Source organism: Aulonocara sp. 'chitande type north' Nkhata Bay, linkage group LG8, assembly GCF_057382095.1.
Source record: "Aulonocara sp. 'chitande type north' Nkhata Bay isolate Kocher_YH1m ecotype deep benthic linkage group LG8, A_spYH_male_GT1.1, whole genome shotgun sequence".
NCBI classification, from domain to species: domain Eukaryota; kingdom Metazoa; phylum Chordata; class Actinopteri; order Cichliformes; family Cichlidae; genus Aulonocara; species Aulonocara sp. 'chitande type north' Nkhata Bay.
The window spans coordinates 9963417-9978174 of record NC_141351.1 but is presented as its reverse complement, the minus strand read 5'-3'; the positions used below and the strand labels follow the sequence as shown (position 1 = coordinate 9978174).

At 42.4% G+C, this 14758-nt stretch overlaps 1 protein-coding gene across 2 annotated transcripts in view; it reads right to left on the bottom strand.

Moving 5' to 3' along the window:
- capn15 (calpain 15) overlaps positions 1-14758 on the bottom strand; it is a 43779-nt gene that overhangs the window by 20878 nt on the left and 8143 nt on the right. For both annotated transcript variants that reach the window (XM_086303392.1, XM_086303391.1), the window contains exon 2: positions 1359-3027. In XM_086303392.1, the coding sequence (XP_086159518.1) occupies positions 1359-3005 (1647 nt within the window). In that variant the 5' untranslated portion in view covers positions 3006-3027. The remainder of the gene's footprint in view (positions 1-1358; positions 3028-14758) is intronic.

The window sequence follows — 14758 nt, the reverse complement described above, 5'->3', positions numbered from 1 at the left end:
ATAATTACTATAAGTATGTTCTTTTTCAATTCAGTAAAAACATCATAATTAACTTTTTGCAGTGTGATATTTGTTTTGAGTGTGCTATAGAAGGACTTCTTGCTGTCTGTCCCGACCTTGGTAAAATTAAAGTACTTAGTTTTGTTTTAAAAGGAAATTACATTCATAATGATATTTCTTATCTCTTACTGAGAGGTCTGCTCCGACACAGTGAAAGGAAATATATTTCATTAAGCAGTGTAAAATCTCTCCAAAATACAAACTAAGCTACAGCTGGACAGAAAAAAAAAAAAAGATGGACATCACCCATTGGTTCAAGTTCCAGCAATGAAGAGTTATCATTTTGTACAATGGCATTTTTGGATTTTGGGAACTAGAATGCTGTTAGTGTGATTAAAATAATATTTGCCTAATAATTGCATAGAAAAATACTCTTAAAGAGACCAACACCACAAACATGGTTTGCAAGTCCAGTTCAGGGGCTCGTATTAGCTGAGGAGATGCCTAGCTTAAAGCTGAAACAGCATCCACCTGTCAGTCAAAGGAGACGCATCAGTTACAGTGAGTCCTAATAAACTGGTGAAACAATTGGGGGGGTGGGGGAGCACAGCAATACAACTGTTGTGACCAAAACATGTTTTGATACCAAAAAGATTGACTTCTGCTGTTGGGCAATTTAATAAGAGAATTTACTAGAATGGACTCATTTTGGAGCAATCCTCAAGTGGCCATTACAGAAACTGTTTTTGGCACTTCCACCATGGCTTCATTTTCAGCCTTGGAGATTGCTGCTTGAACATAACAATCAGAACAATCAAAAGACACAATCAAACCAAAATAATGCAATCCTCCTGACACAAGAGTCACAGTCGTCAAACAGAATTTCAAAATTCTGTGAAGTGACTTCACTGCAGCTGAGGGCCAGAGGTAATCTGGTTATAAACATTAGACTCTCCATATCCGTAGTTCATTTAGGTGGTAAAGATTCACTGTGTGGTCGTTAAAAACCCAGCTAAGGAAGCAAGCAGAAACATGGCAATAACAAAACCTATTGACATTTCTCTGAAATTAGAGATATTAAAGTAGTGGGAACAATGACAGCACAAAAAGAGGAAATACAATGAGAGAACTGTGCTCTGAAAGGCAATGTGTTCCCTCTGATGCATTACACATTGAAATTAAGCAGCCTTTGATGTCTCAAAGTCAGGACATTCACATGCATGCAAAGTAAGAAAAAAAAAAAAAAGTTGACTCATGACATGACTAACTCAAAGGAACTAGAACGAATAGTGTACAACCACACTCCAGAAGCAGCCTCAAATTCTCAATAATTACTAACAGCAACATTTTTCTCTTACCTCCCGGCAGAAGCTGACTATGTTCTCCCAAAGCTCCTTTGCCTCGCCCTCATCATTCCGTCGTCGCGCCTCTACATGCATGCTCTCCCTTCTCTTCAGAGGTTTAACCACCTTGCGAAGGGTGAGGTACTGCTGGGGTGTGTGGCATGCTGCGCAGTTCTTGGCTTTGATATCATTGAGCAGCGTGCATGCTGGACAGCTCCACTGTCCTACCTTCTCCTGGAGGCTAGATGAGGTGGAGGACGAAGAAGAACCAGAGGAGGCAACGGCAGAAGAGGATGAAGGAAAGCCCCGGGCCTGTTTACGTATTTTATGACCTGAGGATGATGAAGAAGAGGAAGGTGTGCAGGAGCAAGATGCAGTACCAGGCCCCACTGGGAGGCCACAATGTGTACAGCAGCGGGATAGAGGCACCTGCTGCTCCTGGAAGCCATGCAGCTTTGAAGAACCACAAGCTGAGCACTTGGGAGCACCTGTAGGGTTGCGCAGGGTGCACTTAGAGCAGGCCCATGTGCTAAAGTCCGGGCTCGAGGGGCTTGCTGGGGTAAAACGTACGGTTTCACAGCCTACTAGGTCGATGAGGTCAGCACCACCCCTTGACGATCTGCAGGTCTCGCACTTCGCTGAGCTGCCTTGGTTGGCCACGGAGCAGCTAGGGCACTTCCAGGTAGAGGCTGATGTGGAAGCAACAGGTAGGTGGGGCGTCAGTGGGTGGTGCTGAGACTCTTCTTCCTCCAAGATACTGAGGCGCTTGCTGGGGTAAGAAGGTTCCTGGGGCTGGGCGTGCTTGGGCTTAGCTGGCCTCTGTGGGCCAGGTTGGGGTGGCACACTGGCAGCTGAAGGGGAAGTGGGGCTGGGAGTGTTGGTTCCTGGGTTCGGTGGGCGTCCCGGAGGCGGTACCTCTCGCCTGCTGCGAGGCACAGGATTGTTCTGGAGGGAGGAGAATGAAGTAAAGGTGGAGGCGAGGGCCTGTGAAGACACATGGGGAGCTTCTTGAGGATCACAGGGCGGGGCTGGGGGGGAGTCATCTGTTAGGTCAATCAGTAGCGGGGCCGAAGCGGCTGTGTGAACAGGAAAGCCCAATACTGGCGTGCGCACCTCAGGCACTACCAGCGCTTCTGGGGGGATTTTAGGCAGAGACAGTTTTCTAGGCCCACCACAGGCTGAGCATGAAAGCGCCACAGGGGTGTTGTGAAGTGTGCACCGAGGACAAGCCCAGCCCGCCTGCTGACCCTCCTGACCACCCACCTCTCCATTGCTCTCAGACCGCCGAAACACTTCCTCCTTAGCTGGATGCTGTCCATGGGGCTCAAGTAGCACTGTGGGGGTGATCGTGGGTGTTGGGGGCTCAGTGGGAGCAGAAGGGAGACCATTGGCAGTGGCAGCTATGGTGGTCGTAGGAGGTGTGTGAGTGGCGGGTGATGGACCAAAGCCACAGACCGAGCAGGCTCCAGATCCCTGCGGGTTATTGAGGGTACAGCGGGGACAGGTCCAGCGGTGTTCCTCAGTGCTGCTGAGGCGCAGGATCTGGTTGAGGTCGGGTTTCTGGCGTGGCGCCTCACAGATAGAACAGCGAGGTGCTGCACCGGCATTTAAGAAAGTACAGCGCCCACATGACCACTCACTGCCTTGCACCGCTGCTGCCATGGAGCCTGGAGAGTGAGAGTGGCTGGGAAAAAAAAGGAGAAAAAACAATGAGTCAGAACAGAATGAACCAAACAAATCAGTCAGTAATACATTTTGCCATATAAGTGCTTGGCAAAAATAGATGCATATTAACTATATTGCTGCATAAACGCGCAAGCTATTTCAGTCAAGCGAAGCTTAAAGTGTCAGCAGAGCAAGGGAGAAGAGAAGGAAACGTGACAAGATTTTTCTTATGGAAAAAGCCAGAGAATTCAGGGTGATCACGTAAAGGAAGAAAAGAGCAAACAGCAAAAACAACCCAGAAAACGCAAGACGAGGAGAGGCAGAAAGAAGTAGAATAGAAAAATACAGCGCAAGAGGGAAAGATTAGTCAGTGCAGGGGGGGAAAGGGGAAAAAAATCAAATCTCCCTCCTGGGGGCACTGAGGGCAGTAAATCCATACACAATGGCCACCTGATTAGAGCCAGGGAGACAGCGCACAGTGAGGAGGAGCGAGAAGAGAGGAGAGGAGGCTGCTATCGCCTCAGAATACTAGGACAGTGTTGCTTGAGTTTCCCTAACTGACACTCACTAAAACACAGGCGAGAGAGAGGAGGGGGGGAAAAAAGAAAAAAAACAAAACAGAGAACACACACACACACACACACACACACACACACACAATCTTTTCCACTTCATATTAGCGGCTCTCTCCCCTCTCAGTGAATGTTAATGCAGGGTAGATGGGAGCAACTTAAGGTCACGTCAATCTCTTGCCCAAATGAATCTCAAATGGATGAGTCTATTAATTCTCACAGCGCTTATGACTCAGGCATATTTTAAATGGCAAGTCATTCATGCCACTGGAGTTACAGCAAATTTAAAGCTCGCTACTATCCACATATCTTAAGAGGACTCAAACAGAGAAAACAGCACAGAAAGAAATCCATCTATTCGGGCCCCTCGGTTTCTTTCCACCTCTCGCAAACTAAAACCTAAAAAGGAGTCTGTTACTGTGGATTGACGTGTGTACAATCCTTTCTGAGTGCCTGCAGTTCAGTCAATCTGACTTATTGATAGAGGGTATATTAGGGGCTTGGAGGGAAGGCAGCACAGTCGGATACTTCCAACTGTGCAGCAGAGAGGGTTGGGGTGGGGGCGGATTGAAGAGGGACAGCCCCAAGGGACGGACACGGTTTCTATCTGGACAAACCCATAAATGTCAGTGTCACTCAGGCTGCTCATGTGTGAACACCAACAGAGAAGGTAATGTGGGGATTTTAGGATAGCTGAGGGGAAGGTGCCAAGAGCTAGGATACTTCAGTGTTTTTCACATTGACCCCAGCAGAGAACATGTTGCCCTCAAAGTCACTGAAGCTTGTTGATCTTCTGTGTGATATTTTGGTTGGAGAACTACATGTGCTGTGTTAAAAGATTTCGTTTAGGGCACGAGCCTGAAACCTTTACAATCAGAGCAGACATTTTTGTACTTCAGCTCTGCATTCCCATTGCAATAATGCATTTGTTGCTTTTTTTCATTTATAGACCAATGGTATTGGTCTTAAAAATATCGGTCAGGTTCTAATTGGGCAAATGAATCATAATTAAAAGTAATCTAAAACACCTGACAATTTATTAGCTTTAAAAATAGCCCAAATAAAAAAGGGAGAACTCCAGGTGCATATCAAGCAAACCAGGAAGACAGCTGCTCTACAGTCACAGGATTGCAAGCTCTAGGTTGGGGTAGAGGTTTGGCACTTAATTGTGACGCCAAACAAACACCACACCCACAGTGTGTAGCAGGTAGCAGTAAGTGTACTGGAAACAATGGTAACACAGGACAACCTTTAGCCAAAACATGAGAACCAATGACCTTAAACTCAGTAGTGCAATTGCTAAAGTCCCCACCAATGCACCCACAAAGTGGACTGGATAAATGACTGTCAAGGCAGGTGAAAAACAGACAAACAGCTGGGCATACAGAAGTTATAGTGAGATCTGAGACTCGATGTAAAACAAACTTTTTCTATAAAAGCATATTCTGATAATTCCTTGTTGCTGACACGGCAGTTTGGAGTGCCTGGGTCCTGCTCCTCTCCCCTGAAGTGCCATGTGTCACGGCCAGCCAACTGCCTTTAGTTCAACTTCATTAAACCTTTCAAATCAAGCGAATCCCCAGATCCCAGGGGGACCTCTTACAGACGACCTCTTGCTCCCAGCGCAATGTCTGTTCCTCTTGTCATCCCTTCTCCCAGAGGTAAAGAGGGAAATGACAAGCAGGAAGAAATGTGAACGTGTTACTTTAGTTGTCTCTTGAGTGTGTGGGTCCTCGCTGCTTGGTTGTATGCTTGCATGAATGCAGGCATCTAGCTATATTTATCCATAGATGCAGCACTGCTGCTAGTTTTATTGTCCACCTACATTTGTGTGTTTTCTCAGGATAGCAAAACTATAGAAGCAGAAGCAAATAGTAGCCTTTAGCACCCCTGAAGTCCACACTGTAAGGAGTAAATTCAGCCTTCTAATGATAAACAAAACATAGAACACACTTTTTCTTTAAAAGCACACAAACGCTTTTATCACTGCATTTATCTGCAATGTCTTCATGGCTGCTCTGCAATATTAAGTGCCCTTCTAGCCACTAACAAAAAAGGGGTGCCAATGAAGTAATGTTCATTGAGTAATAATATTAAGGACATAACTGACATTGTTCATCTAACCACAAAAAAAAGAAAAAAAGAAAATAAAGGTCTGTGGTGTGTCCTGAGACTACAGCCCTGTCTCCGCACCTTCAGCAGCTATGCTAAAAGTAGTTGAATTAAGTGGCAGCACTGTGCCAGCTGGGATGGCACATGTTTACATCATGTTTGGCTCTCTAAAGGTCTGCGTATCTGAGTGCCGCAAACATCAATGACGACAACAAGTGTCAACACCTCATGTTTGATGACAGATTCTACCCTGTGGACATTTATAACTGTCAGGCCTCTTTCATCTACAGCAAGAGAGCAAAGTTGCAGTGTCAGCCACGTGGAGAATTTGTCAAAGCAATTGATGTGGTTCTCACTGGAGCACAGGGATCACAGATTCATTATATTTCCATCTTTAGCTGACACCATGAAAGCTTTTTATTAAAGTGATCAGCCTCAAGGATTTTTTAAAATTATCTTATTGATACTAGTTATAAGCAGCGGTATTTACCTCTCACCCAGTACGGTGTGATGAACAACTATAACCTCTCAATTGGGGTTCTCAATGCATTTTGACTGTACTATGTGCACACCCAGTACAGTACTTTTCAAAAGTTTTGAGCTACCCTTCACTTATTGCATATTCAAACACACATGGAAATACTATATATAAATCAAAATCAGAGTTTGTACAATTCTAAGAAGCACCTTTATTCTTCAACCAAGTCTGAACTTTCTTAGTCAAGCTTTTGTTTTTTTTAGTAGTCTTCAGGAATAGTTCTCCAGACTTCTTGAAGGACAATCAAAGCTCTTCTTTGGATGTTTCTGCCTTTTGTTCTGTTCTCTGTCCAGATGATCCCTCACTGCTTCAATAAAGCTGAAGTCTGGGCTCTGGGGAGGCCGATCCATGACTCATGTGTTTTTCCATCCAGGTATGATGTTATTGTACTGGTAGTTTGTTTGGGATCATGGTCAAGCTGTTGTCAATTGAGATACTTTCCCGATGGAAATTGAATTGTTGTTCAAAATCTGATAGTCCTTCAGTGTGTTCATAATTGAATCAGTTTTGACGGGATCCCCAACACCACTGGGTAAAATGCAGCCCCAAACCATGACAGAGCCTCCGCCATGTTGTACAAATAAGTGGAGACACTCACCAGTTGTACAAACTGACAATAATTTAAGCCAAATTTTCAAATCTTTATTTTTTAAAGGCCGGCTACCTTTTCTTTTGCCTACCACTTGTGCAGTTTCCCCAAATCATTTAAGGACACATTTTGTGGCACACAATTTCAGCTCTTTCAATAAACACCTTGTTGGTGCAAAAATACTATTACATGCCTATCAATTTGTGTTCTCTTTGGCTTTTTTGTACAGGTGACAAGAGACATTAAGAGTTTCAATATTAACAGGAACCTATAAAAAGTACTCCTGTAGCATTTGAGGACTTTCGATCAGAGGTCATGTTCAGAGCTGTTCAAACATAAATGAAACCAGGATTCCTGTAACTCTGCAATGTAAGAGGAAGAATGATTCACAGGCCTGGAGAACTACGGCTTAACCCATTTTTTAAAAACATTTAAATAAAGTCTGGCTGCTTGGAAACAAACTATATAAAGAATTGAGGGGTGGGTCAAGACTTGCACAGGACTATATGTACAATACATGCGTGCAGCAGAGGATGAAGTACTATAGCCTGTGATCCCTGGACCATACTTAAAAGGATGTTTTTAATGTACATGTTCCAGTCACTAACAAAAGTGTGCAGCACGCACACACATACACACAGACACATGCACACACCTTTTGTCCTTGGCCCTGTGCTCACTGGAGCTGGTCTAAAAGTGCCCACTTCAGCTCCTCTGTGTCGCAGACCTGGGCAGTCAGCCAGTAGCTTACACTGAAGAGGAAGAGAATAGAAGAGCACCCTCACCTCTAGAAAGCCTATCTTTCTGCAATGAGGCCCTCAATGAAGCCTGCTGCCCATAAAGTGGTTTCTCTGAAACTGGAATTTCACTTAAGTAAAAACATTTATAACCCTGCGGTGATTTCTCAACACTTCACTGGGTGTCAGACAATCAAAGTTTCAGCAGACTGTTATAAAGAGTACAAGTCTAAAATGTCTTAGTGGAAAATGAGCAAGTCTGTAATATTGCATAAAAAGAGTAAATTAACTTCCACAACTCAGGTGTCTACAAGGAAGTCTTCAGGGTTTAGATAAGAGTACCTACAAACAGCAAACATAGTCAAGATGATCAGTATCTACAGCACCCTGGATACAAGAGATGTCAGAAAGGCTTTAAGAAATGCTACAAAATCACTGATAACTGTGTCTAAGGCCACCTATGGCTCTGGCTACTTGGATTCATTATACATACTGAACTCTAATGCGAGATCAAACGAGGAGAATCTTGCCAGTCTCTCCCTGCCTCGCTGTGAGACATTTGGCCTTTGTGCGACAGTCATTAGCACTGCCTTTCCAAGGTTGGCCCCGAGCCCAGGGCCTGAGGGGAAGGTGTGGAATCGCCACTGGCCATTAGAGGCGCAGTGCTCCTGATTTACTCATTCAACACAAACATAAGCATGGCCACAAAAAAAAAAAAGAAAAAAAAAAGGATGTTATCAGCACAGAAACTGTGGCTGCTGTTGGTAGCCTAGCTCCTTAATGACTGACCACTTTAACATTTTAATTTTTGCATTTGTAGTACTCACCGTATTTGTCTTATAGTACAGTGTCAGTTCTTCTGTACAGTGCAGGCATTGTGATTTTTATTCTTATCTAAAAACGTGCCAAAAATGTCAGCTTTCCACAATTCAAGCATTTAACCTGCTGTCTAATAAATGAAGTCTGACACAGGACCGAGCAGAAATATAAAGCGAGTCAGTCAGCACTTCAGAGATATTAAATGACAGATGGCCTGTCAGTTACCGTAGCGCAAGTGTCATTCAGGCTCTATGACAGTTTGTCTAGCTGAGCTTGAAATTTTTTTGCAAAACACACGTTTCCTCAAAGCCTTGACAACAAACATTAACTAACTACGCAGCAACTATACAGAATCCCATGACCTCAACATAATGTTTACTCAAAATTCTTGCTGCCTGCCTGAGTGCCAGCTGATACGTTTCTTATCATGTGCGTGCACTTGGGACATATATCTGAAAGGAACATACCGAGTCAGCTCTCTGGTATGAAAACATACTTGGCAGACAAAACGCAGACTCCAGCTGTAGGTTGGTGTCGGTACATTTGTGTGCAGCTTGTAGTGAAACACTGATCCAGTGAATATCAAATAGAGTTGGCTGCCTGCGAGCCAATTTGATTTTGTTAAAGTGAAGGAATTTTTCTATCAAATCTATCTAAGCTGAGCTCAGTTTCTGAATGAGGTGAAGCAAACTTGCTCCGCTGTGGGGTGCTCCTATTTAATAATGTATCCAAATGCATACACTGCTGGTTCGAGCCTGCCAGTACACCTTACACGCCTGTCTGACGGGAAGAATTGTAAATGTAGCTGCTGCTCTTACACAGCATGCAAGACAACAGAGAAACAGTGTGAGAAAAATCTTGCAAATTTAGTGTCTCACATTTAAATTCAGGTAGCACGAAGCAGCTGCCTAATTTAACATTTTCATACAATCGCTTTAATTTTCGGCACTTAATTACTCATTCACTTAAATCAGAGCATTTAACATCGTTAGGACTCGTTTTTGAAATTTTGCTTGCAATCAGTGAATTTCTACTTGTGCTTTTTCTACTTGATGTGTCCAAGTAGGAATTGCTGGCCTCTAACTTTGATCAACTGTGCTCAACTTCAAACTCAGCAGATTCGTTATCACTTTTTCAGGTATGTAAACTCTGGACTGACTCTTAAGGATGTGATTTCCAGGATGTGTGTGACCATGGACTGAATGAGTTTAGATATTAACAGGTCATCATAACCGAAGCGCCTGTAGCATTTACGTTCATGGTTGTTGCTCAAACATAAATAAAACCTGTTCCTGTAACTGTGCAGTATATGAGGAAGAGCAATGCAACACAAGTGACTAATAACAGACTAGTGTGCACTACTACAAAAAAAAAAAAAAAAAAAAGAAAGAAAATAATCTTTTTTTTTTTTTGGACTGGAAATTAGAACCAAAAGCAGCACAGTGTGAGAGTGTTTGCATAATTTGTTTACTCTGGAATATAGTATTCCTGGGAAGACTAACTTTGTAGTGACAGCTCTAGCTCTGTGCATGCAAAGTAGCACCGCATGACCCATATCAGTGAGGATATTAGCCATTTGCTGATCCACTGGTATTGGCATTTATAAACGGCCAATAAATGAAAATTAAGAAATAAAAGAAGAGACTGAAAAAACACCCTTCAAAAATATTACGAGTGTTGACGACGCATAGCTTATCCACCAGGGGGCACTCTGCAACATCACAGTTGGCAACATGCCAGCTGAGTAGGGTCTGAGGCTAAACAAGTAAATAAATAACTTGACATGACAAATTTGTTTCTGGGATTGAAATTCTGATATTTTAAAATATCAGAATCAGTTTTGAAAATCTGATATTTCAGTCAGGATCCTCAAAGTACAGATTTTTCAAACTTGCAAAAAAGTGTTCTTTAACAGTGTGCTTTAGTAAAAAGGCATTTATAGTGTATTAAGGGCCACAAGAATTCTGCATTATTTTTAAGTTACCTGTTAGATCACTGCACTAAACATGTTAGTGTAACTGAGCTCTTTTCAGACTTTACTTCCTGTGGTGAAAGCTGGCCAAAGACGTAAGCCGAGAATCCCGACAAAAACAAAACATGAAAACATCCAAGCAATGATGGAATCAAGAACAACCAGACTTTCCAAATACTTCAAGTGTTTGTTATTGTAATTTACTGTGTGCCATTACTCACAAATATATTTAAAAACAACAAAAAAAACTTTCAGTTTCAGCTTTTGATGCCTGCGCTGCACACAAAACACACCCTTTTGCCCCAAGTAATCATCCACCAAACCTCCAAGGCTATGATGGGAAAACCCTGGCTCAGTGAGCCACACAGTAGTAGAAGGTGCGACCTAGCCAGTCAGCCAGTGAAACCTGCTCCTTCAGTGCTGTTGGAAGCTCTTCCTCCTACAGCGCAGGACAACATGGGTGTGTCCATCGACAGTTTCTAGTAAACGTAGTTGAGTTTTTAATTTCATACTTTGAGAATATGCTGCAACTGACTATTTGCATTGTTATTAAACCCCAATAATTCATGCTTAATCATCCAGGTAAGTAAATCCCAAAAGGTTGGCTCTGTTCATTTGGACCAAGTGTTTTCAGTGGGAGAAACAATTCATCCAAGTGACTTCTTCAGTCTCAGCTGACTGCAGGTTTTCCTAACCCTATAAACAATACATTTGCACAATGACTGAAACTAGCCCACTGAATGAACAATGGGGCAGTGAGGAGCTCACCGCTGAAAACACTATGTCCAGATGAACAGAATCAACCTTTTGGGACATTCTGGACTGTTTTTTGTATACTATGTCACAATACTTTAAACCCTGTAACACCAAATTGTGTCATTTCTGATGGAAGTCTCAAAAACTACATCATGTTTGATTTTTATTCCCTCCAAAAACCCAAATTAATTGCACTATAATTTTTTGGATAATAAATTGCCAAAAAATACTGGATGTAAAATATGATACAAACTAAAATCTATATAAAATTTTTTAATTTAATTTCTTTTTATAATTATTTTTAAATACTCAATTTATAAAAAAAGAAAGCAAAAACAACAAACTTGAATTTCCTGGTAATTTTTTCATGGTTCAGGCTTTACAGGGTTAAAGTCAATTTCTCTCATTTTACAGTGTAATTCAAAGTAAAAGCATCAATCAATAACTCAATATAAATGTCTCCATCGATAGTTCAATATCAGGGCTTCCTTGCACTAACATGAGGTCTGTTAAACCTAATAAATGATCAATAATGCAAATAATTAAGGCTACAGTGCAGTCCGGTGTGTTATACTTTTTTAAATTGCCAAAGCTTATTTTCCCACAGGATTAAACTCCTATGATAAGGTCCGTCGAATGTAAACAATCTCCACAGTTGTTTTACTTTCTTGGAAACCAGTTTTATTACAACGCAAGTTTATCAGGAATGACTTTAATAGGCCATGTAAGCCTGGATGTCTCAGGAGAGCGTGACTGTTTTGAACTGCAAGACAGGCTCCAGATGTAGCTCCCACACAAACACACTCAAAGTGAGGCTTCTCTGGTGGTAAATATTCAGATGGGTTTTTTTGTTTTTTTTGAGTGAGCGCAGGGAGAGAAGTGGAAATATAGAAACTTAAAACTTATATAATGTTAGAAAAAAAGTCTTGGTTGCTGTGCACTTGAAGATGAACAGATAGATGTTTTTAAAGTAGAAGAGAAAATGGGGGTGATTTTCATAACTGTCAGCAGGGTTTCAGAGCCCTGGCATTCCTATTTGTACTTTTTATATTTTTTTTTTTTTACCTCTTACATGCAAACAGTACTGGCAGGCAGTAGGAGTGGCAACTCTTCTTCGACAGCACAGAGCTTTTTATTGGAGAGAAAAAAAGAGAGACCTATCAGACACCAATATGTCCTTGGATCAGACGAGCTGTAAAAATGGATAATGAAAGCTGAAACATTCTGCTGCTTCTGAACACACCCTGTGTGCTGTGACGGGGATTAGATCAGCACTTTTACACCATCTCTGCCACACTCGAGAAAACCGAGAATTTATTTTAACCCCCATCAGTAATGAATGCAGCCTGCCTGTAACAGTCTCACAGACAGGAACTTTTTGACTTTATTAAAGTACTTTTCTCACTTACAAGACTAGAGTACGTGTTCCTCCTTAAAAAAAAATAAAGATACATTTCTGTTACGTGGAAGTTCTTTCTGTTTTCTGAAGAAACTGATGAGTCAGGGTCACCGATTAACAGGAACCTGTTTTTTTTCCTACATGACAGGTAATTCTGTGATGAATATGACTCACTCACATCAACCCTTATGGGTTTTTTTGCAGAGATAAGCCATTAAGTGATACTTGTTTGCAGTAATCTAGAGCACCAGCAGTTAAAAAGAAACTTGGTGACGTGATACAAAGGATTGGAGACAGCAAAGCCTTAATCACACGGGACAATAGAAATATAATTCAGAAAGTTTTAATTAAGTCTTTCCAAGACTTCTTGAGATAGAACATTAAGATGGGCAATTTTAAGATGTTGACAGTGGTACAAAGACTCATACCAGACGAGCTCTTTTGAGAAATTGCCCTTAGGCAGCCAGAAAGTACGGGAGAAACTATACACTGAGAGCAACTTTAAAAATTAAACACACATTCCCTTGTTATGAAACCTAAATATTATTGGAAGCTTTACACAATATAACCTTTGCTTCTAAACAGAGTAAATCAGTGTGTGAATTTCTGATCAGTTTCAACATTTGTATTCTCACTTTTTAGTTCACACTACTTATGATGAAGGACTCAAACCATATATGTATTATCACACTGATTTAAGAACTACCAATCACTTCTGCAAATACCAGTGAGAAAGGAAAAAATGGAGAAAAGGAATGAAACAATAACAGCGGCTTCTGACCTCTCGCTGTGCCCTCGGTGAATATTTCACGACCAGCGCTCGTTTTTTGATGGGTGAATCTGTCAGCGGTGGAGACAGCTTCAGACATTTGAATCTTTAAACAGAGGAAACTGTCTGACTGGGTTGCAACAGACATCAGTAATGGAGCAAAGCGAGCGCAAGCAGGAAGCTAGCAGGAAGCTCCAGAATCAGAGAGGAAGAAGGGAAAGAGATGGCAGGGGCACAGAGCCAATCTGAAGTTCCTGGGGGCACCCAAATCTGAAGGGGCCGAGGACACTGCTGACGCAGCTGTGCCTTGAGCCCGGGGGCAACTTCTAAAACAGTTCCACCCCTGTTACTGCGACACAAATCTAACCCGGGAAAGCAGACCAGCAAAAACCACCTGCCACGGGAAAGCACTAGTTTCTACGTGAAACCATTAACATTAACGTGAATTATACCCTTTCTCCATAGGTGTAATTCAGCAGCAGCAGAGTTTTCGTTCTGTGCGAGACAGACAGGTTATTATGTGCCGTCTTATCTTGGGCCCAGTGGAATTAGGTTACTGAACATATGCTACACATTTCCATGGCAACAAGAGTGGGGAAATCTGGAATCATGTCATTTGCAGAGCCAACGGGCGTTTTTGTTTTTTTTCCTCCTCCTTCTTTTCCCCTGCTGCATCCCTGCACTGTTTTCCACAGAAAGCCACGCTGTGAGACAACGCTTCCATGCCAAGTCTATTCTGGTTGGGGACTGTCCTGACGCGGCCCTGTCTCCATCAGATGAGGCAACGGCAAGGGAGAGAACAGGCTGAAATAATTCAGACATAAACGCGGCCAGCGACCATGCTTGTTGAGCCCAAGTGGACCTGTTTTAATCCAATTAAAGAGAGCACAGCCAGTGGAACGCGGTCGCAATAAACGCCGTCATCCATCATGCTGGGACAGCAGAGACTGGGAGCAACTCTGCAGAGAGCAGACACCGACCTTAGGGCCCCCGTAATGCGACGTGTAACGTAGGATGCTAGGAGTATGCGGCTGAAATGCAATGAAGCAGTCACATTTGTGACTTCACACTATAAGCACTGTGATAAAACTTAACTGCGCTGCCGTAATTACAATAGCGTCATGACTGAGATTCCAAAGTTGCATAACACTGGCTTCCTTTATAACATTCATCTTATCTGAAGACAAGCAGTCACATTAACAGAGTGTGCATTTCTCTCCTGTATATTTGTGAGTTTGCTGGCTCGCTAAATCGCTTTGGAGAATGACCTGAAAAGTAACAACGTAAGAAATTCAAAAATAAATAAATAAACTGAAACACAGGCATGTAAACTTTCACACTTTTGGCGTGAGACACCTTTTCTCAGTCTTTTTCACACTGCCACATGAATCTCTCGCAACAAATAAGAGGAAGTCTCAAAGCTGACGCTTTACCCAAAAATCTTTTTCTTTTTTCTTAAGTTCGGCACCACACTTGTACATAAACAG